The sequence below is a fragment of the Lampetra planeri genome, chromosome 20 (assembly GCF_965212315.1).
Source record: "Lampetra planeri chromosome 20, kcLamPlan1.2.h2, whole genome shotgun sequence".
In the NCBI taxonomy this organism is placed as follows: domain Eukaryota; kingdom Metazoa; phylum Chordata; class Hyperoartia; order Petromyzontiformes; family Petromyzontidae; genus Lampetra; species Lampetra planeri.
In genome coordinates, this window is record NC_136126.1 from 12,595,978 (window position 1) to 12,622,392 (window position 26,415).

The 26,415-nt window shown below is 53.3% G+C and overlaps 2 protein-coding genes across 11 annotated transcripts in view; both read left to right on the forward strand.

The window, feature by feature from the left end:
* The window catches only part of LOC144724457 (disabled homolog 2-interacting protein-like), a 48,162-nt gene extending 43,656 nt beyond the window's left edge, over positions 1-4,506 (forward strand). For all 10 annotated transcript variants that reach the window (XM_078603600.1, XM_078603605.1, XM_078603597.1 and 7 more), the window contains 2 exons: positions 940-1,355; positions 2,159-4,506. In XM_078603600.1, coding sequence (XP_078459726.1) covers positions 940-1,355; positions 2,159-2,252 — 510 coding nt within the window. In that variant the 3' untranslated portion in view covers positions 2,253-4,506. The remainder of the gene's footprint in view (positions 1-939; positions 1,356-2,158) is intronic.
* A 12,159-nt stretch (positions 4,507-16,665) lies between these two features.
* Positions 16,666-24,570, forward strand: LOC144724458 (heme-binding protein 2-like). Its single transcript, XM_078603609.1, has 6 exons — positions 16,666-16,824; positions 16,950-17,025; positions 19,395-19,515; positions 22,641-22,780; positions 23,453-23,616; positions 23,925-24,570. The coding sequence occupies exons 1-6, from the start codon at positions 16,772-16,774 to the stop codon at positions 23,995-23,997; spliced, it is 627 nt and encodes a 208-aa protein (XP_078459735.1). The 5' UTR covers positions 16,666-16,771; the 3' UTR covers positions 23,998-24,570.
* The last annotated feature ends 1,845 nt before the right edge of the window (positions 24,571-26,415 follow it).

Consider the following 26,415-nt stretch of genomic DNA (forward strand, 5'->3'; position numbering starts at 1 on the left):
ATTCTCACGACGTTTCGGCCACAACGCAAGCAGCCGTCATCAGGCGACGAATGAAGCACCTCCAAGCTTGGTTAGGTCATGTGGAAACTACCGCGTGAGTCCATCCCCGCGCTCTGCTGAGGCGTGATCCTCGCCGAGTCCGGCTTGCAGAGGCCGTCGTGTGTGAAGAGCGCCGGCTGGTCAATAGGTTCGAGGGGCCCAAGTCCGTTAGCCCTACCCACGGCTGCATTCTTTGTAGATTCAATTGGCTTGGTTCACAGGCTCGGTCCGTCAGTGCTCAGTCGAACCATCACGGTCTTGTAACGAAGCAGCCGAAGATTGTCTCCGTTTCTGAACCGCATCAAAGTACACGCTGCTTCCGTTTGTGGACGATGCTCCTCTCAATGTTTATTTCTGTCTCGCTCTACACACTGCTGAAGCTTGGGCAGTAGATTCCATTTTTTGTTGGCCAGTGGTAGCTACAAACGCCGAGAGTTCGCACAAATGTTGTGAAACTCCCTTGCTGTGGGGATCGAGGAGGAGCCATTCCGTGGCTTGCCAGGAGACGGCGGTACAGCAAATGTTGACTCCACCTGGTCCGTCTGTATGGAATCGAGTGTTTCCCCCTCACACGCGTGGCCTTTTTGGGGATGGTTTGGCCTCCTTCCACATGTTAACACTTATTAATTAGCCGATGACACCTTAATATACAGAGGTGCACAGAACTTGGGTAACTGTTGGTTCTAGCTCATCGCGTGGCTGCCTCCTGCTTGTCTGTGCTTCCTCGCGCCTCTGAGTCGTTCTCTCTCTTTGAGAGCGAGCGAATACTGTGCGGTGTGTTACAAGTGAAAATTATGATTAATGTATCATTATTATTTAGACTGATGGTACGTTTTCCTCCTGATGTATAAACCAATACAGTTAAAACCCCCGTCATTTTCAAATGCTTTTTCCTCCTAGATGATATTAACGGGGGGGACAGCAGCCGAAAACTGGAGCAAGCCGGGAGCTCCTCCTGCAGGCGACGCTCACGCGGGGGAGGCGGCTCCGGAGGAGCAGGAGCGGGGCCAGGACGTCACGCTCGGGGGCGCACGCAGGGAGAGCGATGCTGCTCCGCCACCCACCACCACCGACCGAGCGACCGGCTACGGGGAGGGCGACCGAGCGGGGCCGCAGGGCGGCACGGCGGCCGCTCCTTGCCGGCTCCCTCGAGCGCGCGAGGACGAAGCGCGGAGGGCACGGCGGCGTGAGGGGAATCCGGGCGCCGGGGCCGCTGGCGCAGCGGACGAAGGGGCTCGGCCAGATGCCCGGGACGAGGACGGAGTGAAGCACGCCATCTGGTCGCCGCATTCTCAGGAGCCCATAACGCTGGACGGGTGAGTCGCGCCGATTCGACACCGGAGATCGATCGTGAGCTGCGCGGTGGTTTGTTACGCGCGTACAGCAGCAAGCGCAAGGTAGCGCTTGCTGCTGTATTCGTGAGGAAGTCCGCACGCGTCTACAATTGCTACGCCCAACTGGTTTCCCCGTGCGTAGTGATCGCCGATTGCCGTCATCACAGGAACCTTCGACCGCCCCGTGCAGGGCCTTCTCGTTGACTGCCACTCAGATTAAACGTCGAGCAGAACATTTTTCTAACGAGTGAATAAAGTTTCGATTTAAAGCTTTCGTGACTGCAGGGATTCATCTTCTTGGTTCTTTTGGTAAAGTCACGTAGAAGGGAAATAATAAAATAATAAAAATAAAACATAATACAGACCTGTTCTTCACTTGAGGACAGCTGCTTGCGTTGTGGCCGAAACGTCGTGAGAATTATTTATAATGTTTTCTTTTTTAAATTTTATTATTTCCCTTCTACGTGACTTTACCGAAAGAACCAAGAAGAGTGAATAATGCACAAAATGACGTAATGTGAGTGTGTACACTTTCAATACATTCTCGTGGCCGAATTCTAAACGTAGAAGTGCCGCGAATGAAACCCATCGGTCCTGCAGCAGCCGGCGCTCACTGCCGTTTCTCCCCTCTGCGAAGACACCGCGGCGTAGGAAAGGGAGCCGTTCTGAATAGCGCCGGTCCGCGCGTCCGGCGCCGTGGGAAGTGCCGGCGCGGCGTCCCGGCCGCCTCTCTATCCCGTGCTGCCACCTGACCACCGTTGCTATGGATGTGGTGTGCACACTAGGCTGGTGTCTGCTGCTGAGGAGATGCGGAACAGTTGCGAAGAGCTGCTGGCCCAGCTGAGAGCAGAGACACCGGAAGAGGCCGCACACTCATAGCCGCTCTGCAGCAGCTGCTGCCCACAACAACACTAGACACCCCGCTCCCCACTGCTACTTGCTCTCCTCCTTACGTAACGCGTTACGAAAACATAACAGACTCAAATTATGCAACCATAACCCTCGCCCTAATCCTTGTGTAATTATTTATGCGGCTTACGGACAAGGTAATTCCACTTTTGTTTCTCCATGTGAAGAACATAAAATGTTCCTAGAGGGAGACAATAATCCAAAGGAATAAAAATAGAACCTGGACGCAGGAATTGTAATGTGCGTGTGCCCCGGAGGGGTTACGCTGACAAGCGCGTGTGTGTGCGCGTGTGCGTGCGTGTGTGCATGTGTGTGTGTGCGCGTGCGTGTGTGCATGTGTGTGTGCGCGTGTGTGTGTGTATGTGCGCGTGCGTGTGGGAAGCGGTAGTGTAGTGGTTAGCGTGCTGGGCTATGAACCCAGCGACCCGAGTTCGATTCCCGCTCACGGCTAACACCAGTGACGATTATTTAAACCGGTCCTGGGTCTCCCCTAGGTCGACTCAGCCTGACATGAGTACCTGGTGTGGTGTGTAAACATCACCACCAGGGAGACAAAGGTGGTCGGGCATGGTGCTGGCCACCCACCCCCTGGTGTACCGTGCCGGCCTTCAGGTGCTTGCAAACAGCACTTTCCCCAACAGTCTGTAAGGCTACACAGGGGATCTGTGTGTGTGTTTGCATCTGCGTGTCCCTGTGCAATCTCTCCACCTACACTTCCCCGCCATGGGGAGCATCGCCCGCTACGGTGCACGTCTTGTGCTCTGGGATGTGTGCACATTCACATCCCAGTCAGTGATTGACTCAAAACACGAACCCTCGGAGATGAACGATCAACAATCGTTTTTTTTTTAAAGGATGGGCTGGCCCCTGCCACTGGAATGGGAAATCAAATGTTGACGGCTCGCTTGGGGCTGTCAACGGATGAAGGTCACATTTTGTTTAAAGCGGGTGGACATTTTCGCTGCGGAACTGAAATCGTCGGAGCAATGCGACCTCTGGGCTTGCCAAACCGGGGGCTCGTTAGCGCAATCACGAGCGGCACCTTGATTGCTCTCGGCCGCACAACTCTGAACCGTGAGGCTCGAGCGTGCTGCGCTGTGGTTCCCGATGCACTCGTGTGGAAGCCGGACTTGTCTCACCTCATTGTGGTTTCTGTCGTGAGTGCGTGAGACTACTTCAGAGCAAAAATTGGTTTCTAAGTCTTAAAAAACTAGGTTTCGTGCATACCTGTGTGGCATTGATCACAGATATCCGCAATCAAAAATACGTGCACAGTCCTGTCCAGCAGAACTCCTGTCATCCGCGACCCTATTACCCACGATTCCTATTATCCTCATAAACACATATTTTCCGTGGCCGTATTCCTATTTATCCACAATTATGCACAGATTTTCCCATCATGCTGTGCAGATAATTTCCCTGTTATCCACTAAAGTTTCACGGATAAGAGGAGTTGCGGGGAAAATTCACCCAATTATCCGGAATTTGTTTCACCCGTGGATAAGTGGAGGCTAATAGGATTCGCAAAATATTGGTCCCCCACTTTACTGCGGATAAGAGGCTTTGGTTGTCCTAGATGTGCATACAGGACACCCAACGCAAGTGGCTGGTGCGCACACGACCTCGAGAACGCCACTTAATTAGCATTGCTACCACGGCCCAGCGTTGGCTACTCGGCGATATGCATGAGGTCGATATGCGTGTAGAATACTGATCATTTATTTACTATCTACACAAAGACCTCAAGACTCTTTTTTCCAGATGGTCCTCCGTTGGGGCGTTTGGCCACGTCCGTGTTTATCGTGATTGTCCGTGGTGATGGTTTTGACTTGGGGGGGAAGCCCGAGTGCCGAGTGAAACCGCACACACACACACGGGGGGGATAATAACACGCACAGGTGATAGATCCATACGATTGCTGTGCTGTACTTCTCTTCGGCTGGCCACCTCGCACTCCAGTGGATCTGGGGGTTGGACAGATCGATACGATCCACCGACGGTGGTAGATAATGGTGTGCGTCATTCAGGTTGACGTGGAATCAACAGTCACCTTGTCACCTTCCCAAAACACGTGTCCGATCTTGTACATACTTAATCCTCGGTCCATTTCTTAATTGCATTAGCTTAAAAAATCAGAGATCTAAGCATTATTGATTGGATACATTCCTAAATATGTTGTGCATACTATTAACAATGACGATGTAAATTAAACTTTATAGGTAAATGACAGCATTGAGTGGTTTTTTGTTTCCCAGGACGCGTGTGAGCGCCGATTTCCCACTCTTAAATCGCGATGTTTTTCGCGATCAAAGTCCAGGGGAAGCGTCGAACCGTCGCTGGTCCCGTGGCCAAAGCAGACGGAGGCAGCGGAACGGGTGGTGGTGGTGGTTGAGGGGGTGGCGTGCGGGAGACGTGGTGGTGGTGGTTGAGGGGGTGGCGTGCGGGAGACGTGGTGGTGGTGGTGGTGGTTGAGGTGGTGGCGTGCGGGAGAGCTTGGTGGTGGTGGTGGTGGTGGCAGGCCGCGTGGAGTCTTCGGCGGTGCCGTCGCAGCCCCGCGCGACTGCCGTCGAACTTGGGGCGAAGGTTTCCGTCGTCCACGCCGCGACTCGTGTCGTCGGTGTTCTGGGTCGGGCCACGTGGTCGTGGTCTCATGCCGAACTTCTCTCTCCTGAACCCTCCAGACAAGATTGTCGCGTCAGTGTCTTGATCGCCAACTATGACCAATGAGGTGGATCACGACTTTTCATGACCTGAGTTTAACACCGACGTATGATGCTTTACCCAAACTGCCTTGAGCTTCATCAGGTACTGAGCCGGGACATCGAGTGAGGCTGCATCACCAGCGTGGCTCCGACAACTGCCGAGGGATGATGGGTCATCTCCACTCGTTTGTGGTTCGAATTTTTTGGCGTGAAACTACCACGTGTCCTCACGAAGAAAAACAAAACAAGTGCAAATCTGCGGTCTCGTCGGTGGTGAACAGTGCATAGATTTCAATTCGTCGTTAGATTTCAAAACGTCATTGCCTGTCACGGTGTGGTTGGGTCAGTGGCGTCGTCGCGACATTGTCAGCTCAGGGGGTGCCGCAGTCGGTGAGGTGGGGCCCCGCAAGTTGACTTGTCTCGCACGGTCACACCAAGGCGATTAGACATCGGGGCTCCTCTTGCCTCATCGCATCGTGAAATGCGTCTGTTGTGCTTTTACGCCGTTGTTGAAAACATATCTCACGGTGCCATGGGACCTTTTCGCCAGTATCAAAGTACGATAAATATGAAGAGGTTTTACCCTTTTTGGCAATAAAACAGGAGGTGATAAGATGTTCAAGCAACCAACAGAGATGCCTCGTTCAAGGAACCAAGTGTGCATTCACCATTCGTACTTGTAGGGAACAACATGCTCTGATAAGTCGTGTACGCATTGTCTTTGCAACTGATTAGCCTACCACTGGCGGAGCCAGTGGGGGGGGCACGTGCCCCTCCAATGATCCGATCGAAACACCTTCAGCGAGCGCGATGCCGATCACACAACGCGGTTCGAATTTGACCCTCGATCGAATGGCTGCGCCATCGCCGCACACGCATCGAATAAAAAGCAAGGGACAAGTCCTTACTAACAACTCCTTACTTACTAACAACTCCTTACTTACTAACAACTCTTCCATCGTTTTTCATTGCTGGAGGGGTTGCCCCCTACCTGAAAATCCTGGCTCCGCCACACCCGTTTGTATGGCCAAGTCTCAACAGTTACAGACCAGAGAACGCGTTTTGGCCATCAGTTTCAAAGGCAATGCCTATATTGAGCATTGCCTTTGCAGAGCATGTCTGTTTGCATGCTCACCACAAGTACGTGCGGTTAATGCAGACTTTATTCCTTGCCAAAGGTTTCTATTTGGTGTTTGAACATTTTCACACCTCCTGTTTTATTGCCAGAAAGGCTAAAACTCTCCTCGTTTCTCGTACATCTCACGGTGGTTGTCACGGGGGCCCCGAACTCACCGCTTCGGCCACCAGGGGAGGTGGGGGGCAAGGCACCCCCAGCCTGCTCCACGCTAAGTTCCGCTACTGGGATGAGTGCAGCGGCTGGGCTCAAGGAGGCGCTCTGTCAACCTCTGCCAGACAGAGCACGGCCGCTGATGTGCGACCTTAGGGATGATTCCGTCAGCACAGTGAGGGCGGAAGAGGTGCACGTCGTGGGCAAACAAATGCCAGGCCGGCCCTACAAACGGTGAGTTGATGTGGGTCGTGCGGTAGTGGTGCACTCGTTAGCTCGCTTGCGCTACGAACCCGGCCACCCGAGTTCGATTCCCGCTCACGGCCAACACCAGTGACGATTATTTGAACCGGACATGGCTTACTCAGCCTCAAATGAGTACCTGGTGTGGTGTGTAAACATCGCCACTAGGGAGACAAAGGCGGCCGGGCGTGGTGTTGGCCACCCACTTATAGGTGCTCGCTAACAGCACTTGCGTGAGCAGTCTGGTCAGGCTATACAGGGCATCTTTGCCACTACCGTTTGGTCATGGTAGCAACTGCTCTTGGTGGGCAGGCGTTCCCTTTCTCTCCTTTTAGGGCTCTGAAGGAAAGTTTATTTACCACCAATTGGGAGCCCAAAAGAGACTACACCTCGACATCAGGTGGAAAAAAATGGATTTTGAATGCACACACTTTTATTTGCACTGAAACGTATACAATTAATGATTTTGACCCCGGAATTAATCAAATTTGATGTGCTCAATAAAAGTGGATGGCTTCCTTATTATATGTTTTATTTTCTTTACGCAAGCCACCCCACTTTTAAAGAGCACGTACATTTTTACTAATTAATCATGCACGGCAACAGAATGAGTGTTTCATGCACGCTTGCCCGTCAAAGGTCTTATTCATCCCTTGGTTGAGGGCAAGGTTTGGCCGAGCGCTGCTACCTAAGCGTCTCACGTGGCAATGTTGATGTGTCGACATGTTATCGAGCACTTTGATGCACCCCTCTGTGTTCACGTCTGCACTCAGTCATCAGCTGATTGCTGTTAACGCTGCAACAACGTCGAGTACGGTGGAAGTTGTACACGGTTACAAAGTGCGGTGTGTGTCCCTGTCGCTGTGCAGGGAGGCGATGCGAAGCGATGTGTTCGGAAAGGGAAACAGCCCTAGAGACGCCTTGCGCTGCGTAGCCCCGTGGACGCGTTGGCCTGTCTTGATGCTCTCCGGCTGTAGGAGACTTGAGTGCACAATTCATTCTTATTACGACTACCATTGTTTTACCCAGGAACGCCTCGCCGAATCTCAAGAATCGTCTTTTTAAGAGGCTCCTGCCAAGTTTCCGCGAGTAGTGGGCCGCTGCTCTGTGTGTCATCCTATAATTGAAAAATGTGCAGGTACATTTTTTCTGTTTTAAAGCACTGCAATGTTTGGCCAATGCCAGTTGTTATAGTTTTTTCGGTAAAGTCACGTAGGTAAAACATCAAAATTAATAAAATTAAAATAAAATAAAGATCACGACGTTTCGGAGGCAACACAAGTCTCCGTCATCAGGTGGGACCGTCACAGCCAGATTAGCTGCATCAAGTGAGGCAATGATTCAAGTAGTAATCCCTTAAAAGCAAGTTGAGGGGGGAGGAGAGGGGGGGGGGAGCTCATCAGAATGTGGTAGCCAATGAATGGAACGTATCGGGAGGGAGGGGGGCGGGGCTCAAAGACGGCACGGAGTGCCACGTACAACGCATCGGGAGGGGGAGGGGGGCGGCGTGGAAGCGGTTGAGCGCAAGCGACTACTACCTACGGTGACTTTACCGAAAAAACCTAAGAATATGAATCCATGCAGTCACGAAAGCTTCAAATCTAGAAGTTGTTATAGTGTTCGTTTAGCTATGGGATGACACCTAGAGGGAATCTGGAAGGAAAAGGGGGGAGGGAGGATATAACGTGTAAAGTTCACACTAAAAAAGGTACCCGAGTCGGGATTGTAGAGGCGATGTTCTTGGGCGATCAGAATCGCGGGCAGGGTCTGCTCCGCCGTGCCAGGCCAGAGGGCCTCCGAGTGCTGGACTGGAACTGCTGACCAATCGCGAGCTCCGGGCCAGAACAGACGTCTTGTGTTGCAACCCGCTGGCGGCTTGGTAGCACGTGACGGGAGTTGTCCACGCGCTTCGGACCCGTGGCCTCGCGATGAGGATAAGTGCGAAGACCTGTCAGATGTAGCGTCGTGTCAGATGCAGTGTTGTGCCAGTTGTAGAATTGTGTCAAATGTCGCATCGTGTCAGATCCAGTTTTGTGTTGGATGCAGCATTGTGCCAGTTTTAGTATTTTTCCAGATATAGCCTTGTGGCATATGTAGGACTGTGTAAGATAAAGTACGATGTATGCTTGCAGACAAAAACATGTTTATTTAATTCCTCAATGTGTCAAACTCGCAGACCTGCAGCGTGCTCGTGGCTTGCGGGAAGGCCACCCTGGCGGCGTGCGTGGGTGGAATTCCCGGAACGTTTACAAATCATTCGTAAACAAACCTTCCACCACTTTCATAACTCTTACGCGCACTATTCATTTACCGACGCATTCCAGTGGCTAAACGTACCGATGGGCCCGCCACCAAATCTGCCGGAATGGGGATCACACGTGGGCAGGATGTTCAGGTGACGTTGAGGGAATAATCAGCTGCACGATGCTCCTAGGTAGACTCAGCCTTAAATGACTTAGCTCATGTGACGTGTAAAACATCGTCTTGCGTGACGTCGATGTCTTTGTGTGTCCAGGTGTCTTGTTCATTATCTGATATCAATGAGGGAATCATCTGCACGGAGATCAATTCGGTGGGACCTCGACACGGCACCCCGGTTCACGGAGTCTCCCCAGGGTCCCAGCAGAAGCGCGTGGTGGTGGTTGGTGGTGGCGGTTGGTGGTGGCGGTTGGTGGTGGTGGTTGGTGGTGGTGGTTGGTGGTGGTTGGTGGTGGTTGTTGGTGGTGGTTGGTGGTGGTGGTTCGTGGTGGCGGTTGGTGGTGGTTGGTGGTGGTTGGTGGTGGTGGTTGGTGGTGGTGGTTGGTGGTTGGTGGTTGGTGGTGGTGGTGGGTGGTGGTGGTTGGTGGTGGTGGTTGGTGGTGGTGGTTGGTGGTGGTGGTTGGTGGTGGTTGGTGGTGGTGGTTGGTGGTGGTTGGTGGTGGTGGGTGGTGGTGGTTGGTGGTGGTGTATGGTGGTGGTTGGTGGTGGTGGTTGGTGGTGGTTGGTGGTGGTGGTTGGTGGTGGTGGTTGGTGGTGGTGGTTGGTGGTGGTTGGTGGTGGTTGGTGGTGGTGGTTGGTGGTGGTTGGTGGTGGTTGGTGGTGGTGGTGGTTGGTGGTGGTTGGTGGTGGTCGTTGGTGGTGGTTGGTGGTGGTCGTTGGTGGTGGTTGGTGGTTGGTGGTGGTGGTGGTTGGTGGTGGGGGTTGGTGGTGGTTGGTGGTTGGTGGTGGTTGGTGGTTGGTGGTGGTGGTTGGTGGTGGTGGTGGTTGGTGGTGGTTGGTGGTGGTTGGTGGTGGTTGGTGGTGGTGGTTGGTGGTGGTTGGTGGTGGTGGGTGGTGGTGGTTGGTGGTGGTGGTTGGTGGTGGTGGTTGGTGGTGGTTGGTGGTGGTTGGTGGTGGTGGTTAGTGGTTGGTGGTGGTGGTTGGTGGTGGTTGGTGGTTGGTGGTGGTTGGTGGTGGTGGTTGGTGGTGGTGGTTGGTGGTTGGTGGTGGTGGTTGGTGGTGGTGGTTGTTGGTGGTGGTTGGTGGTGGTGGTTGGTGGTGGTGGTTGGTGGTGGTTGGTGGTGGTGGTTGGTGGTGGTGGTTGGTGGTGGTGGTGGTTGGTGGTGGTGGTGGTTGGTGGTGGTGGTTGGTGGTGGTTGGTGGTGTTGGTGGTTGGTGGTGGTGGTGGTTGGTGGTGGTGGTTGGTGGTGGTTGGTGGTGGTGGTTGGTAGTGGTGGTTGGTGGTGGTTGGTGGTGGTGGTTGGTGGTGGTGGTTGGTGATGGTGGTTGGTGGTGGTTGGTGGTGGTGGTGGTGGTTGGTGGTGGTGGTTGGTGGTTGTTGGTGGTGGTTGGTGGTGGTTGGTGGTTGGTGGTGGTGGTGGTTGGTGGTGGTGGTGGTTGGTGGTGGTTGATGGTGGTGGTTGGTGGTGGTGGTGGTGGTTGGTGGTGGTGGTTGGTGGTGGTGGTGGTTTGTGGTGGTTGGTGGTTGGTGGTTGGTGGTTGGTGGCGGTGGTGGTTGGTGGTGGTGGTGGTGGTTGGTGGTGGTGGTGGTGGTGGTTGGTGGTGGTTGGTGGTGGTGGTTGGTGGTGGTTGGTGGTGGTGGTGGTGGTTGGTGGTGGTTGGTGGTGGTTGGTGGTGGTGGTGGTGGTTGGTGATGGTGGTGGTGGTGGTTGGTGGTGGTGGTTGGTGGTGGTGGTTGGTGGTGGTGGTTGGTGGTGGTGGTGATGGTGGTGGTTGGTGGTGGTGATGGTGGTTGGTGGTGGTGGTTGGTGGTGGTTGGTGGTGGTGATGGTGGTTGGTGGTGGTGGTTGGTGGTGAACCGCACGCCCGCGCAAACAGCCGCACGCACACAGGAAGCTCTCTGTGCTCCACGCACAGAGCCCCCTGTTGCATAAAGCACCGCAGTGGCAGCCCCCCCCCGCCCACCACCTCTAAATTCCAGCCCCCACCACGCACGACCTCGCGGGACCTCTTGAACCTGCACCCATCGCATCCTTCAGGCTTGTTGGTTCTCGGAAACAGAGCACATCTCGAAAAGCCCGATATGGGGGTTCGAAGCCTCCTGCACATTCCTCAGCTTCCATATGAGTTTCGTGACCGGAGGTCAGAGTTCAGAGGGCCCGCTTTTCACTTGGCATCGGTTATTTTTTTTTAGAAAATGTAAAGATACAGACTCGACCTAGTGTTGACGGATCGGTTTGCCTGCAACAGTCTCACTGCTGAGACATCCGCTGCATTTTGTGGACTTTTTCTCATCTCGAGTGACCCTCAACGCGAAATTGCACCGGGCCGTTCTCACTGGACTCGAGTACATGACACGTGGTTCGCCTCGCAAGGCCTCGAGACCTCGCGTCACAAGGGCCATGCTCGCCTTTGTCGCAGCGATTGCCGTGCGCGTGTCTCAATGTAACAACACCGCGAGTGATACTTCGAATGACGTCGTGGGACATTTAACTTCCACTGTGAAGCAGACGGCGCGTAGTATTTGTAAGGTTAATGCGCACCGCTATTAACGAGGGCGGCCTGCTGAGGTTGAACCGCGAACCTCTGCACCAAGTGGCGAAGGGGTGTTTCGCAGGGGTGATATAGTACGGCGTGTACATTCATTCTCTTGGCACCCAAAATAAACTCCGTGTGTTTAAAAGGTTAGGGGTGAATAAATGTGTTACCTTGAGTTTACTGTGGATAACAAACCGTGTCCATCAAAGTTGCCCTGGCCTCATGAGCCCACAGTCTCATGCAAGCAGAGCAAACTTGTCTCATCATGATGCCATCACACACTGACGTGGTGCCGCCGGTGGTGCTGCTTGTGATCGTGATGGTGATCGTGATGGTGATCGTGATGGTGATCGTGATGGTGATCGTGATGGTGATCGTGATGGTGGTGATCGTGATGGTGGTGATCGTGATGGTGATTGTGATGGTGATCGTGATGGTGATGGTGGTGATGGTGATGGTGGTGATGGTGGTGATGGTGATGGTGGTGATCGTGATGGTGGTGATGGTGATCGTGATGGTGGTGATCGTGATGATGGTGGTGATGGTGATGGTGGTGATGGTGGTGATGGTGATGGTGGTGATGGTGGTGATGGTGGTGATGGTGGTGGTGATGGTGATGGTGGTGATGGTGATGGTGGTGGTGATGGTGATGGTGGTGGTGATGGTGATGATGGTGGTGATGGTGGTGATGGTGGTGATGGTGATGGTGGTGATGGTGGTGATGGTGATGGTGGTGGTGATGGTGATGGTGGTGATGGTGGGTGATGGTGGTGGTGATGGTGATGGTGGTGATGGTGATGGTGGTGGTGATGGTGATGGTGGTGATGGTGGTGATGGTGATGGTGGTGATGGTGGTGATGGTGATGGTGGTGATGGTGGTGATGGTGGTGATGGTGGTGGTGATGGTGATGGTGGTGATGGTGATGGTGGTGATGGTGATGATGGTGATGGTAATGGTGGTGATGGTGATGGTGGTGATGGTGGTGGTGATGGTGATGGTGGTGATGGTGATGGTGGTGATGGTGATGGTGGTGATGGTGGTGATGGTGGTGGTGATGGTGGTGATGGTGATGGTGGTGATGATGGTGATGATGGTGATGGTGGTGATGGTGGTGATGGTGGTGGTGATGGTGATGGTGGTGATGGTGATGGTGGTGATGGTGGTGATGGTGGTGATGGTGATGGTGGTGATGGTGGTGAGGGTGATGGTGGTGGTGATGGTGGTGATGGTGATGGTGGTGGTGATGGTGATGGTGGTGATGGTGGTGATGGTGGTGATGGTGGTGATGGTGATGGTGGTGGTGATGGTGATGGTGGTGATGGTGATGGTGGTGATGGTGATGGTGGTGATGGTGATGGTGGTGATGGTGATGGTGGTGATGGTGGTGATGGTGGTGATGGTGATGGTGGTGATGGTAGTGATGGTGATGGTGGTGGTGATGGTGGTGGTGGTGATGGTGGTGATGGTGGTGATGGTGGTGGTGATGGTGATGGTGGTGATGGTGATGGTGGTGATGGTGGTGATGGTGGTGATGGTGATGGTGGTGATGGTGATGGTGGTGATGGTGGTGATGGTGGTGGTGATGGTGATGGTGGTGATGGTGGTGATGGTGATGGTGGTGATGGTGGTGGTGATGGTGGTGATGGTGATGGTGGTGGTGGTGATGGTGGTGATGGTGATGGTGGTGATGGTGATGGTGGTGATGGTGGTGATGGTGGTGGTGGTGATGGTGGTGATGGTGGTGGTGATGGTGGTGATGGTGATGGTGGTGATGGTGATGGTGGTGATGGTGATGGTGGTGGTGATGGTGGTGATGGTGGTGATGGTGATGGTGGTGGTGATGGTGATGGTGGTGATGGTGGTGATGGTGGTGATGGTGGTGATGGTGATGGTGGTGGTGATGGTGATGGTGGTGATGGTGATGGTGGTGATGGTGATGGTGGTGATGGTGATGGTGGTGATGGTGATGGTGGTGATGGTGATGGTGGTGATGGTGGTGATGGTGGTGATGGTGATGGTGGTGGTGATGGTGGTGATGGTGATGGTGGTGATGGTGGTGATGGTGGTGGTGATGGTGATGGTGATGGTGGTGATGGTGGTGATGGTGGTGATGGTGATGGTGGTGATGGTGGTGATGGTGGTGATGGTGGTGGTGATGGTGATGGTGGTGATGGTGGTGATGGTGGTGATGGTGATGGTGGTGATGGTGGTGGTGATGGTGATGGTGGTGATGGTGATGGTGGTGATGGTGATGGTGGTGATGGTGATGGTGGTGATGGTGGTGATGGTGGTGATGGTGATGGTGGTGATGGTGGTGGTGATGGTGGTGATGGTGATGGTGGTGATGGTGATGGTGGTGGTGATGGTGATGGTGGTGATGGTGGTGATGGTGATGGTGGTGATGGTGGTGATGGTGGTGGTGATGGTGATGGTGATGGTGATGGTGGTGATGGTGATGGTGGTGATGGTGATGGTGGTGATGGTGGTGATGGTGATGGTGGGTGATGGTGGTGGTGATGGTGATGGTGGTGATGGTGGTGATGGTGATGGTGGTGGTGATGGTGGTGATGGTGGTGATGGTGGTGATGGTGGTGGTGGTGATGGTGGTGATGGTGATGGTGGTGGTGGTGATGGTGGTGATGGTGGTGATGGTGATGGTGGTGATGGTGATGGTGGTGATGGTGGTGGTGATGGTGATGGTGGTGATGGTGGTGGTGATGGTGATGGTGGTGATGGTGGTGATGGTGGTGGTGGTGATGGTGGTGATGGTGGTGATGGTGGTGATGGTGGTGGTGATGGTGGTGATGGTGGTGATGGTGATGGTGGTGATGGTGGTGATGGTGGTGGTGATGGTGGTGGTGGTGATGGTGGTGATGGTGATGATGGTGATGGTGGTGATGGTGGTGGTGGTGATGGTGGTGATGGTGGTGATGGTGGTGATGGTGATGGTGGTGATGGTGGTGATGGTGGTGATGGTGGTGGTGATGGTGATGGTGGTGATGGTGGTGATGGTGGTGGTGATGGTGATGGTGGTGATGGTGGTGATGGTGGTGGTGATGGTGATGGTGGTGATGGTGGTGATGGTGATGGTGGTGATGGTGGTGATGGTGGTGGTGATGATGGTGATGGTGGTGATGGTGATGATGGTGATGGTGGTGATGGTGATGGTGGTGATGGTGATGGTGGTGGTGGTGATGGTGGTGATGGTGGTGATGGTGGTGGTGGTGGTGATGGTGGTGATGGTGATGGTGGTGATGGTGGTGGTGATGGTGATGGTGGTGATGGTGGTGATGGTGGTGGTGATGGTGATGGTGGTGATGGTGGTGATGGTGGTGATGGTGATGGTGGTGATGGTGGTGATGGTGGTGGTGATGGTGGTGATGGTGGTGATGGTGATGGTGGTGATGGTGGTGATGGTGGTGGTGATGATGATGGTGGTGGTGGTGATGGTGGTGATGGTGATGATGGTGATGGTGGTGATGGTGGTGATGGTGATGGTGGTGGTGGTGATGGTGGTGATGGTGGTGATGGTGATGGTGGTGATGGTGGTGATGGTGATGGTGGTGATGGTGGTGGTGATGGTGATGGTGGTGATGGTGGTGATGGTGGTGGTGATGGTGATGGTGGTGATGGTGGTGATGGTGATGGTGGTGATGGTGGTGATGGTGGTGGTGATGGTGGTGATGGTGATGGTGGTGATGGTGATGGTGGTGATGGTGGTGATGGTGATGGTGGTGATGGTGGTGATGGTGATGGTGGTGATGGTGGTGATGGTGATGGTGGTGATGGTGATGGTGGTGATGGTGGTGATGGTGATGGTGGTGATGGTGGTGATGGTGGTGATGGTGATGGTGGTGATGGTGGTGATGGTGATGGTGGTGATGGTGGTGGTGATGGTGATGGTGGTGATGGTGGTGATGGTGGTGGTGATGGTGATGGTGGTGATGGTGATGGTGGTGATGGTGGTGATGGTGGTGATGGTGGTGGTGATGGTGGTGATGGTGGTGATGGTGATGGTGGTGATGGTGGTGGTGATGATGGTGGTGGTGGTGATGGTGGTGATGGTGATGATGGTGATGGTGGTGATGGTGGTGATGGTGATGGTGGTGGTGGTGATGGTGGTGATGGTGGTGATGGTGATGGTGGTGATGGTGGTGATGGTGGTGGTGATGGTGATGGTGGTGATGGTGGTGATGGTGGTGGTGATGGTGATGGTGGTGATGGTGGTGATGGTGATGGTGGTGATGGTGGTGATGGTGGTGATGGTGGTGGTGGTGGTGGTGATGGTGGTGATGGTGATGGTGGTGATGGTGATGGTGGTGATGGTGATGGTGGTGATGGTGGTGATGGTGATGGTGGTGATGGTGGTGATGGTGATGGTGGTGATGGTGGTGGTGGTGATGGTGGTGATGGTGGTGATGGTGATGGTGGTGATGGTGGTGATGGTGGTGATGGTGATGATGGTGATGGTGGTGATGGTGGTGATGGTGGTGATGGTGATGATGGTGATGGTGGTGATGGTGATGGTGGTGATGGTGATGGTGGTGATGGTGATGGTGGTGATGGTGGTGATGGTGGTGGTGGTGGTGGTGATGGTGGTGATGGTGGTGATGGTGATGGTGGTGATGGTGATGGTGGTGATGGTGGTGATGGTGGTGATGGTGGTATATAAACTCACGCCACGCAGAGCATTGCCACGGTGGACGCAGCGCATTTTGAGTAGAATTAAGGGAAAACAATTCGAATGTAATTTTTTGTGTAACACAATTACAGAATCAAATATCTATTTAATAAAATGCAGACGGACCACAGTTGCACGACTATGCAGCGAGTTCCTTAAATCCCCATTCACAAGGCTTGTTGTTGTTATTTTGTAAAGAACCGTGGCACTAAAGCCACACACATGGTTTGAAATCCATTTTGCAACGAGCCCTGCGTTGAAAAACAACCCCGGCTGGCGCTGGCGGACATCCCCCCCCCTTCCAGAAGCACCCAGCACCACCACATCTGGAGCGCATCACTGAGAGCATCACGCCACTGGCCACCCTAGAGAGTGCTGGCACGTGGCTGGGGGCTGTTGACTGGGGGGGCTGCCCCGGTGCCCCCCCACCCCTCGATTGGATTCTGTGCGTGGAGGAGGAGGGGGGGAGGAGGAGGTCTCCGCCGTTTTGGAGCGCGTCCGCGTCTATAAATATCGTCGCCTTAGCATCCCAGAGGCAGGCGAGTCGAGACTGATTTCCCCGTGCTCTTGAGAGAGTTGATCGTTTCAGCGGGAAGAAGAAAACAAAAGCGAGCGGAGATGCTTTATCCGGTCATTATCGCGGTGCTGACCGCTGCTGCTTTTGCCCAGGAGTAAATAAACAACAACAAGCACCTGCGATCACCACACGCACGCACGCAAACACAGCGCGGCATTGTTAATAACAGCGGCACGTGATGCGATTTCACCCGGATTTGTGTTGTCGTTGTGGTGGCAGGGCGATACCGGAGTTCTGCACCGAGACCACGGAATGCTTCAAGTTCAAGGTCCTCTGCGAATCTGACAAGTACGAGGTAAATGCGCCACGTCGTCACCGCTGACCGTGCGGGTATCGAGCTGTGGTTACGCTAAATGGTAATGTGCACATGTAGCTCTGCATTGCAAATGTCGATCACCGTCGTCGCAAGCTGCGTCATTGACGACGCGCACGAGGAGCACAACAGCGTGGCCTCGTGCAGCGCCACGGCCAGCAGCAGCAGCAGCTGTTGGTGTTGTTGGTGTTGGTGTTGTTGGTGGTGTTGTTGGTGGTGTTGTTGTTGGTGTTGTTGGTGGTGGTGTTGGTGGTGTTGTTGTTGGTGTTGATGGTGTTGTTGTTGGTGTTCGTTTGGTGGCGACTATGTGCGTTGGCCCCGGCTCACTGTGCGAGTCGCGCTCACTGCGTCGCGCTCACTGCAAACGGGGTCACTACCCACGGCGCAATTGTGCCAGCAACATTTATCATTTAAGTTTGAACGCAAATGTGTTTTTTTAGCAGTGATTACACTTCTGATTATTGAAGGGTTTGTTACGCAATCGCTAACTATTACATGCATATAAAAAATAAAACGTTCATCAGGAATTATTTAAAAACGTACTCATTATAATAAGGCCCGGATGTATGTTGAGCTTCTTTCGCACCGTACGTTGCCAACCGTGTTCATCGGAGGTGCGGGGTCTCGCGGTGCCAGTGCAGCCTCTACCTCTCACCGTCCATGCCATCCTTGCCATCCTTCTCGGCCTCCGTGTTCACGTGCTGTGGAGTCGGGCCGTCGCTCGCAACGCTGCGTCTCACACGCGCTCACCCCGAAGGCCACACGCTGTAGTTGACGGACGTGTTGAAGTTGTTAAGCTCATTGAGCACGTGCAGCTCGTCGGCGCAGCGGCTGCAGCATCACCACGGACATGTACCGAGAGCTTTACCACCGCAGTGATTGATCATTATATTAGAGGGCAGAGCACGACGTCCTGCGCTTGTGGTGGAGTGTTAGCTACACCCAGCCACCACACACGTGGCTTTTATCTCTTTGTTTGGCAGGCTGCCCATCAATCTCTTGCGTATTAAATGGATATTAAAATAAAATTAAGCGCAGGGTTTTCGGCAATGTGTCGTAACATTGTTGCCGTACGGTAATCCCTCCCGCATTCTGGGCTGGGGAGCATTGTGAAAGCGCCACTTCATTCCTGCCCCCACGCAGCAGCACGTGACATTAATTTGCCACTCGTATGTGTTTCACAAATATTCCGGACACATTACAAAACCGCTCTTGTTTTGCTCAAAGCGATGCGCTGCGTTCCTCTCTGCGTCAGGGGTGTCCAACCGTAATGCCCTCTGGCCCCTTCCAGAGTAAACTTCGGGGCTACACGTTTCGATTATTTACCTTCCAAAACAATCTGACCACGTCTCGCACCCCAGCTGAAGGAGAAGAAGATCCACTGCTCTCCGTGTATGTTAAAGCGAATACTCTCCCTGAATATACTTTTGTAACCATCCCTAGACCACATTTTTATCCAATCCATCGAGCTTGCCTTGCGCTTTTTAAACTGTGGCTGGATGCTGCTGATGTGGTTTGCGTGAAGGGTTAAGGGGTTATGAGTCGGGTAGATGTTAGGGGTTAGGGTCACGGGTTGGATTAAGCTTGGGCGTTATGGTTTAAATGTTACGGTTTAGGGTTTGGGTTCATAAGTTAGCGTTGTGGATCACGGTTATGGTCAGGGTTTAGAGTTAATGCTTTGGGGTTATGGGTTTAGGGGTTCGGGGTTGGGTTAGCGACAGTCAGACCTAACACTTGGCGATCTTGCCAACAATCTGCTATCACGCACGTTTTGCTCATCAACATTTACAATTGACGCCAATATAAACAGAAAGGAATATACTACTAAGGTATTAATTCAATGTAAAAAAGGACATCACGAGAAGCGTTAATCCCCGTGTGTGCGTGTGCGCGTGTGTGTGTGCGCGTGTGTGTGTGTGCGTGTGCGCGTGTGTGTGTGCGCGTGTGTGTGCGTGCGTGTGTGCGTGTGTGCGCGTGTGTGCGTGTGCGCGTGTGTGCGTGCGTGTGTGTGCGTGCGTGTGTGTGCGTGTGTGTGCGTGCGTGTGTGTGCGTGTGTGTGTGTGTGTGTGCGTGTGTGCGCGTGTGCGTGCGTGTGCGTGTGTGCGTGTGTGTGCGTGTGTGCGCGTGTGCGTGCGTGTGTGTGCGTGTGTGCGTGTGTGCGCGTGTGCGCGCGTGTGCGTGCGTGCGTGTGTGCGCGTGTGCGTGCGTGTGCGTGTTAACACGCTGGAGGTTAACTGCACAGACATTTGGGGGGGGGGGGCAGGATGTGAGCCAGGGGCCTGCACACCGCAACCACCCGGCGGTGCGTGGCGCCGATCACCGCCGCCGTCCTGTACCTTGCCTCGTTGCAGCTTCGGCGGTACGAGAAGTCGGTCTGGGTGGCAACGGACGTGGAGACGCTGGTGTACGAGCACGCTTCCATGACCGGATTCCGCAAGCTCTTGAAGTACATCACGGGGGACAATGATGCCAGTAAGTGGAGGGGGAGGGGGGCATTCTGCCTCCTGCAAGGGCCTCCGGGTTGCCGCTCGCGTCGCCGCGATAGAATTTGTCACGATTCGATTCATGGCGGTAATTCATCGTAGCTGGTCGATAACATTTGGAACAATTTTTTTTCATCTTCTCACAATAAATGCGAAATTAATTGCTTCAAATCTCGGGAAAGTAATAGGCAAGATACATAAGTAGCTACCACCCATTAAAGTAGTGCTTTGTGAAATGTTTTTTTGGAGTAATTGATGGCATTTATACGATGTCATCAGTTTTTAGAATTTGTTTCACCAGTGAATGATGTACTGTGTAAATAACAGCCAATGTTTGTATTATTCTCATTGTAACATCGCGATGGTTAGAACACTCAGTGCTGGCTCCTGTCGAGTAAATTACAGTTGAAGAACTTAAAGTCGTCGGTATTTGTGCTGGATGCACATCGAAGCACACACATACAAAATACTACACGTCCTCACGACATGAGTATTATCACATCAGTTTCCCGTCACCTTGTAATTGTACTTTACTAAGTTATTGATGTCAAGCTTTGCGGTACTTACAGTACAAACTATCAACACATCGCGGCAACTTCTGTCTGTACAGTAGCCCAGTAACAAACCCATGATTTGGAGCTTGAAAAGACCTTCAAATTATACGATTACACACCGCGATAAAAAAAAAACCTAAACTCAACCCCACAATTAAATGCGCAGTACCGTACCTAGTTTTACCAAAGCAATTTGTTGCAAAATGCCCTTCAAAGCATTTTTAAAACACGTTAGGAAGCCATGCGCAGTGAGAAGGACAATTGTGCAATTTGAAACTCCACCGGTGCCCGACTGTGGTCACCACCCAGCATCTAACGACGACCCAACGCCCGAGTCACAAACGCGAAGCGGGCGGCATTGGCACGGCATTGCCACGGCATTCACACGGCATTGGCACGGAATTCACACGGCATTGGCACGGCATTCACACGGCATTGGCACGACATTCACACGGCATTGGCACGGCATTCACACGGCATTGGCACGGCATTGGCACGGCATTGGCACGGCATTCACACGGCATTGTCACGGCATTGGCACGGCATTGGCACGGCATTCACACGGCATTGGCACGGCATTGCCACGGCATTCACACGGCATTGGCACGGCATTCACACGGCATTGGCACGGCATTCACACGGCATTGGCACGGCATTGGCACGGCATTGGCACGGCATTCACACGGCATTGTCACGGCATTGGCACGGCATTGGCACGGCATTCACACGGCATTGGCACGGCATTGCCACGGCATTCACACGGCATTGGCACAGCATTCACACGGCATTGGCACGGCATTCACACGGCATTGGCACGGCATTGGCACGGCATTCACACGGCATTGGCACGGCATTCACACGGCATTGCCACGGCATTCACACGGCATTGGCACGGCATTGGCACGGCATTGGCACGGCATTCACACGGCATTGTCACGGCATTGGCACGGCATTGGCACGGCATTCACACGGCATTGGCACGACATTCGCACGGCATTGGCACGACATTCACACGGCAATGGCACGGCATTCACACGGCATTGGCACGGCATTGGCACGGCATTCACACGGCATTGGCACGACATTCACTCGGCATTGGCACGACATTCACACGGCATTGGCACGGCATTCACACGGCATTGGCACGACATTCACACGGCATTGGCACGACATTCACACGGCATTGGCACGGCATTCACACGGCATTGGCACGGCATTGGCACGGCATTGGCACGGCATTCACACGGCATTGTCACGGCATTGGCACGGCATTGGCACGGCATTCACACGGCATTGGCACGGCATTCACACGGCATTGGCACGACATTCACACGGCATTGGCACGGCATTCACACGGCATTGGCACGGCATTCACACGGCATTGCCACGGCATTCACACGGCATTGGCACGGCATTGGCACGGCATTGGCACGGCATTCACACGGCATTGTCACGGCATTGGCACGGCATTGGCACGGCATTCACACGGCATTGGCACGGCATTGCCACGGCATTCACACGGCATTGGCACGGCATTCACACGGCATTGGCACGGCATTCACACGGCATTGGCACGGCATTGGCACGGCATTCACACGGCATTGGCACGGCATTCACACGGCATTGGCACGGCATTCACACGGCATTGGCACGGCATTCACACGGCATTGGCACGGCATTCACACGGCATTGGCACTGCATTCACACGGCATTGGCACGGCATTCACACGGCATTGCCACGGCATTCACACGGCATTGGCACGGCATTCACACGGCATTGGCACGGCATTCACACGGCATTGGCACGGCATTCACACGGCATTGGCACGGCATTGGCACGGCATTCACACGGCATTGGCACGGCATTCACACGGCATTGGCACGGCATTGGCACGGCATTCACACGGCATTGGCACGACATTCACACGGCATTGGCACGGCATTGGCACGGCATTCACACGGCATTGGCACGGCATTCACACGGCATTGGCACGGCATTGCTACGGCATTCACACGGCATTGGCACGGCATTCACACGGCATTGGCACGGCATTGCCACGGCATTCACACGGCATTGGCACGGCATTCACACGGCATTCACACGGCATTCACACCGCATTGGCACGGCAGCGAGGCGGCGCTACTCCGCTCGCTCCGGACGCAGTCGTCGGCCTCAACCGCCTCGAAGTCAAACTGCAGTCGCTGCTCTGCATCGACATCATTCACATTTGCTTTTCTTTCCGCAAATTCATAGTCTTTGGGTCTTTCGGTAAAGTCACGTAGATAGGTTAAAAGAAAATAGCAAAAAATAACAAACAGAAAACGACCACGTTTCCATCACAACTCAAGCGATCGTCATCATCAGGATGATGGTAGTTTTTTTTTTACATTTTCTTTGAACTTATCTGCGTGACTTTACCGAAAGACCCAAAGAATATGAATTCCTGCAGCCACGAAAGCTTAAAGTCAAGATTTTTCCGCAAACGGTGTATGTCATGTCACGGTTTGAGTGATGAAATGTGACGCAGCTGCTTTGTCTGCCACGGTCTTCCCTCATCAGTGCAACAGATCAACATGACGACTCCGGTGCTGATTAAAGTTCCCCACGGCGGCAAATTCTGGCAGAAGACCAAATACACGGTGCACTTCATGCTGCCTGCCGCTGTGGCCGAGAACCCGCCGTCACCTTTCAACCCCGAGGTAGGAGCCGCACGTCCCGACACGTGCACACGGGGGCGCCAGCCATTGTTGAGAAATTGCAATGATCCAGCAACTCGATGCAGGTCCATACAAAGACAAAGATCCCCCGTATAGCCTGTAATAGACTGTTAGGGAAAGTGCTGTTTGCGAGCACCTATGAAGGCCGGCACGGCACACGAGGGGGTGGGTGGCCAGCACCACGCCCGGCCGCCTTTGTCTCCCCAGTGGCGATGTTTACACACCGCGCCAGGTACTCATTTTAGGCTGAGTCGACCTAGGGGAGGCCCAGGACCGGTTCAGATAATCGTCACTGGTGTTGGCTGTGAGCGTGAATCGAACTCGGTTTGCCGGGTTTGTAGCGCGGCGCGCTAACCGCTACACTACCGGTCCATACAAATACACACACACAGACACGCACACAAACACGCGCACACAAACACGCACGCACACACACAGAGTCTTTATAAACCTCCAAGTGGTGCTGTGGCTGAACATGTTGACCTACTGATTATCCAATTGGGAATACACAGAGCTGCGTGGTGGCCCCCGACTTTTACAACTTTGCAGGACCCTCCCCGAACACACGTCCTGAGACTCGGGGAGACTTTACCGAGAGGACGCGAGCGGAGCGCCGCTAACGAGTCTGTCGTCTCCTGGCCGTGTCTGTCTTAGGTGTACTTTGTGCGCATGCCGGCCATGACCGTGTATGTGAAGTCGTTTGGAGGCTGGATTTTCACAGTCACCTCCAAGATGTACTCTGGCCTCCTCTCCAGTGACCTCAAAGATAAGAAAAAGAACTTCGACAATAGCTTCCACTACATGGCCTCATATAATAGGTGAGAGATCTCGCCCCACTGCCATGGTGCACGCTTACCATGGTGGATCCACACATCAATTAACAGCCACAACGTGGTGTCCCTGTACTCATGAAAGTGTTCTAAAGTAACATTTACGTGAATGATTATGACCAGTGGCTGAAATGTCAATGTGGAAGTGCCGATATGAAGCGTGTTCGATTTGCAGCAGCAACAAGGCAATGCACGCTCGCTGTTACAGTGCCATCGTCATTGCAGTCTGCTTACAGCATGTGTCAGTGGTGCGATATGCTCGACACCACCGTGAAATCGAATGGTTCTCTTTGCAGACCGACAAAAATGCTGAATCGTCACAATGAAGTGTGGTACATGGCGACGGAGAACCCCAACTGTGAGGCTTGATCCGGAGTGTGAGGGCCCTTCCCTGCGGCTCACACCTGACCCAGCAGCACAACCAACGCCCCACGGCTGTGCAGGTCCACCGAGCCCACCACCACCACCACCCACCACCACCCACGCCGCATCACCACCTACTACCACCATCACCCACTACCACCACCACCATCATCCATTACCACCACCACCACCACCATCATCATCCACTACCATCACCACCACCCACGCCGCATCACCACACGCCAACACTCACTACCATCACCACCACCCACCGCCACGTTGGGGACCACTAAACTAAGGGCTGTGATAAGTTACATGGCTCACCGATCTCACACAACAAGCACGTGGATGTTCATGGTACACTTTTAGTTATGTCACTTTTAATATTTTCACTCACAATAATTCCAATAATCAGTTGCATGCATTTTAAATCTATCGGGATCGTGATGTCACATGTTGTAACTGCAGTATAGTACACCCAACATATATGTGTTGTGTGGTGTAGTGGACTTTGTTCAAGTGGCTATGGAAAACGTGATTAAACATTTGTACTCTATTAAAACAGCAACTATAAACCGATGGATGTTTTTGTTTCATTGTGTTCATAATGCACGGCCAACACGCCAGCGCTCTGCGTTGTGGGTAATGTATCAGAAACCCAGAACTAGAAGCAGAGCACTGGCCAACAACACCCGAGACTGATTATGGCGATCGCCACCAGAACGTTCGTAAAGTCACTCAGTGCAGCAAGTAATGCAAGCGTGACTAGTTTCCATTTAGTCGCAAATAACTTGGCAAAGGGAGGTGTGGAGCGTCCTACTCGATAAAGCTGCCGCCGCGACCCTCGCCAGGACAAGCGGATTGAGGGACGAGCGACCTGACGAACACGACTTGGGAAGAACCGCAGAGCGGCAATGCCCACGGTGATGGAACTACCACAGACTCCGCAAAACACTCTGTGTCGATGGGATAGCCTTGAGTGTGTGAGCAGTGATTCATTTTAGCCAGAGCAGTCCACAACGCTGTTCTGGAATTATTTTGGCACCAAGCCACACACACCACAATGTATTTTGTCCTCATAGGACCATTGGAATAGAAAAGGGTACAGTACTCTGATAGTATGTGTTGGTGCGCCTCGTGCTCAAGTGGTTGTGGCTTACGCCGACAATGCCTTCTCCACGCCAGTCGAGCAGCAATCCGGGAAATATTTACGGGGAAATTGATCCCTGGTTCTGCGAATGGTGCAGACGCAAATGTGCGCATGTTTATATTTGCAGCACTGCCTGTCAGATACAGAGGCAGGGTTCATGTTCATGGGCATTGCCTTGTGTTTGGCAGCTCACAGCCAAGCTATTAACAGTTAGAGGTACTGCCCTGACAGTAGTAAGCTCTGTTCTAATAGAAAAATTGTACGAACAGTGATATACACATCTGAATGAAAGCGACGATTAAACCCTGACCCTCGACGTTTATTTGTTGGACCATGTTTGACTGGTTTTCACTTTTACCGGCCACTTGGCTGAGCCGCCACATTCAATCCCGGAGTAACTCTACCTGATCACCTACAGTGGATACCACGTCGTTTAATACAGTGCTAAGGTCCAGAGTTTAACAAGACAGAGGCATGGCACTCTACCTTAGTGTTATATAGTTAAGTCATAGTGCTTTAGCCTACATTTGCAATTCAGTGTTTAAGTGTTGCGTTTGTCGGTGCAGTGTTAAAGTGTCATTTACATGCAGTCCTCGACTTACGCGCACCCGAATTACGTACACCCGCACTTATGAACCAGTTTCCACGAAGTATATATATTTAACATCGACTTAAAACACGAACTCGCACTTGCAAACTGAACCGCGGAACTATTCTGTTCAGCGGAGAGATCCTCCGTGAGATGTAACGAGTCGGCCTCACGCTGGGAGTGTTTGGGCGCGTGTGTGCACGCACACGTGTGTGTGACAGTGAGTGTGTGTGAAAGTGAGTGTGCGCGCACACGTGTGTGTGTGACAGTGAGTGTGTGCACGCGCACACGTGTGTGTGACAGTGAGTGTGTGCACGCGCACACGCGTGTGTGTGACAGTGAGTGTGTGTGCACGCGCACACGCGTGTGTGACAGTGAGTGTGTGTGTGCGCGCACACGTGTGTGTGACAGTGAGTGTGTGTGTGCGCGCACACGCGTGTGTGACAGTGAGTGTGTGTGTGCGCGCACACGTGTGTGTGACAGTGAGTGTGTGTGCACGCGCACACGCGTGTGTGACAGTGAGTGTGTGTGCACGCGCACGCGTGTGTGTGACAGTGAGTGTGTGTGCACGCGCACACGCGTGTGTGACAGTGAGTGTGTGTGTGCGCGCACACGTGTGTGTGACAGTGAGTGTGTGTGCACGCGCACACGCGTGTGTGACAGTGAGTGTGTGTGCACGCGCACA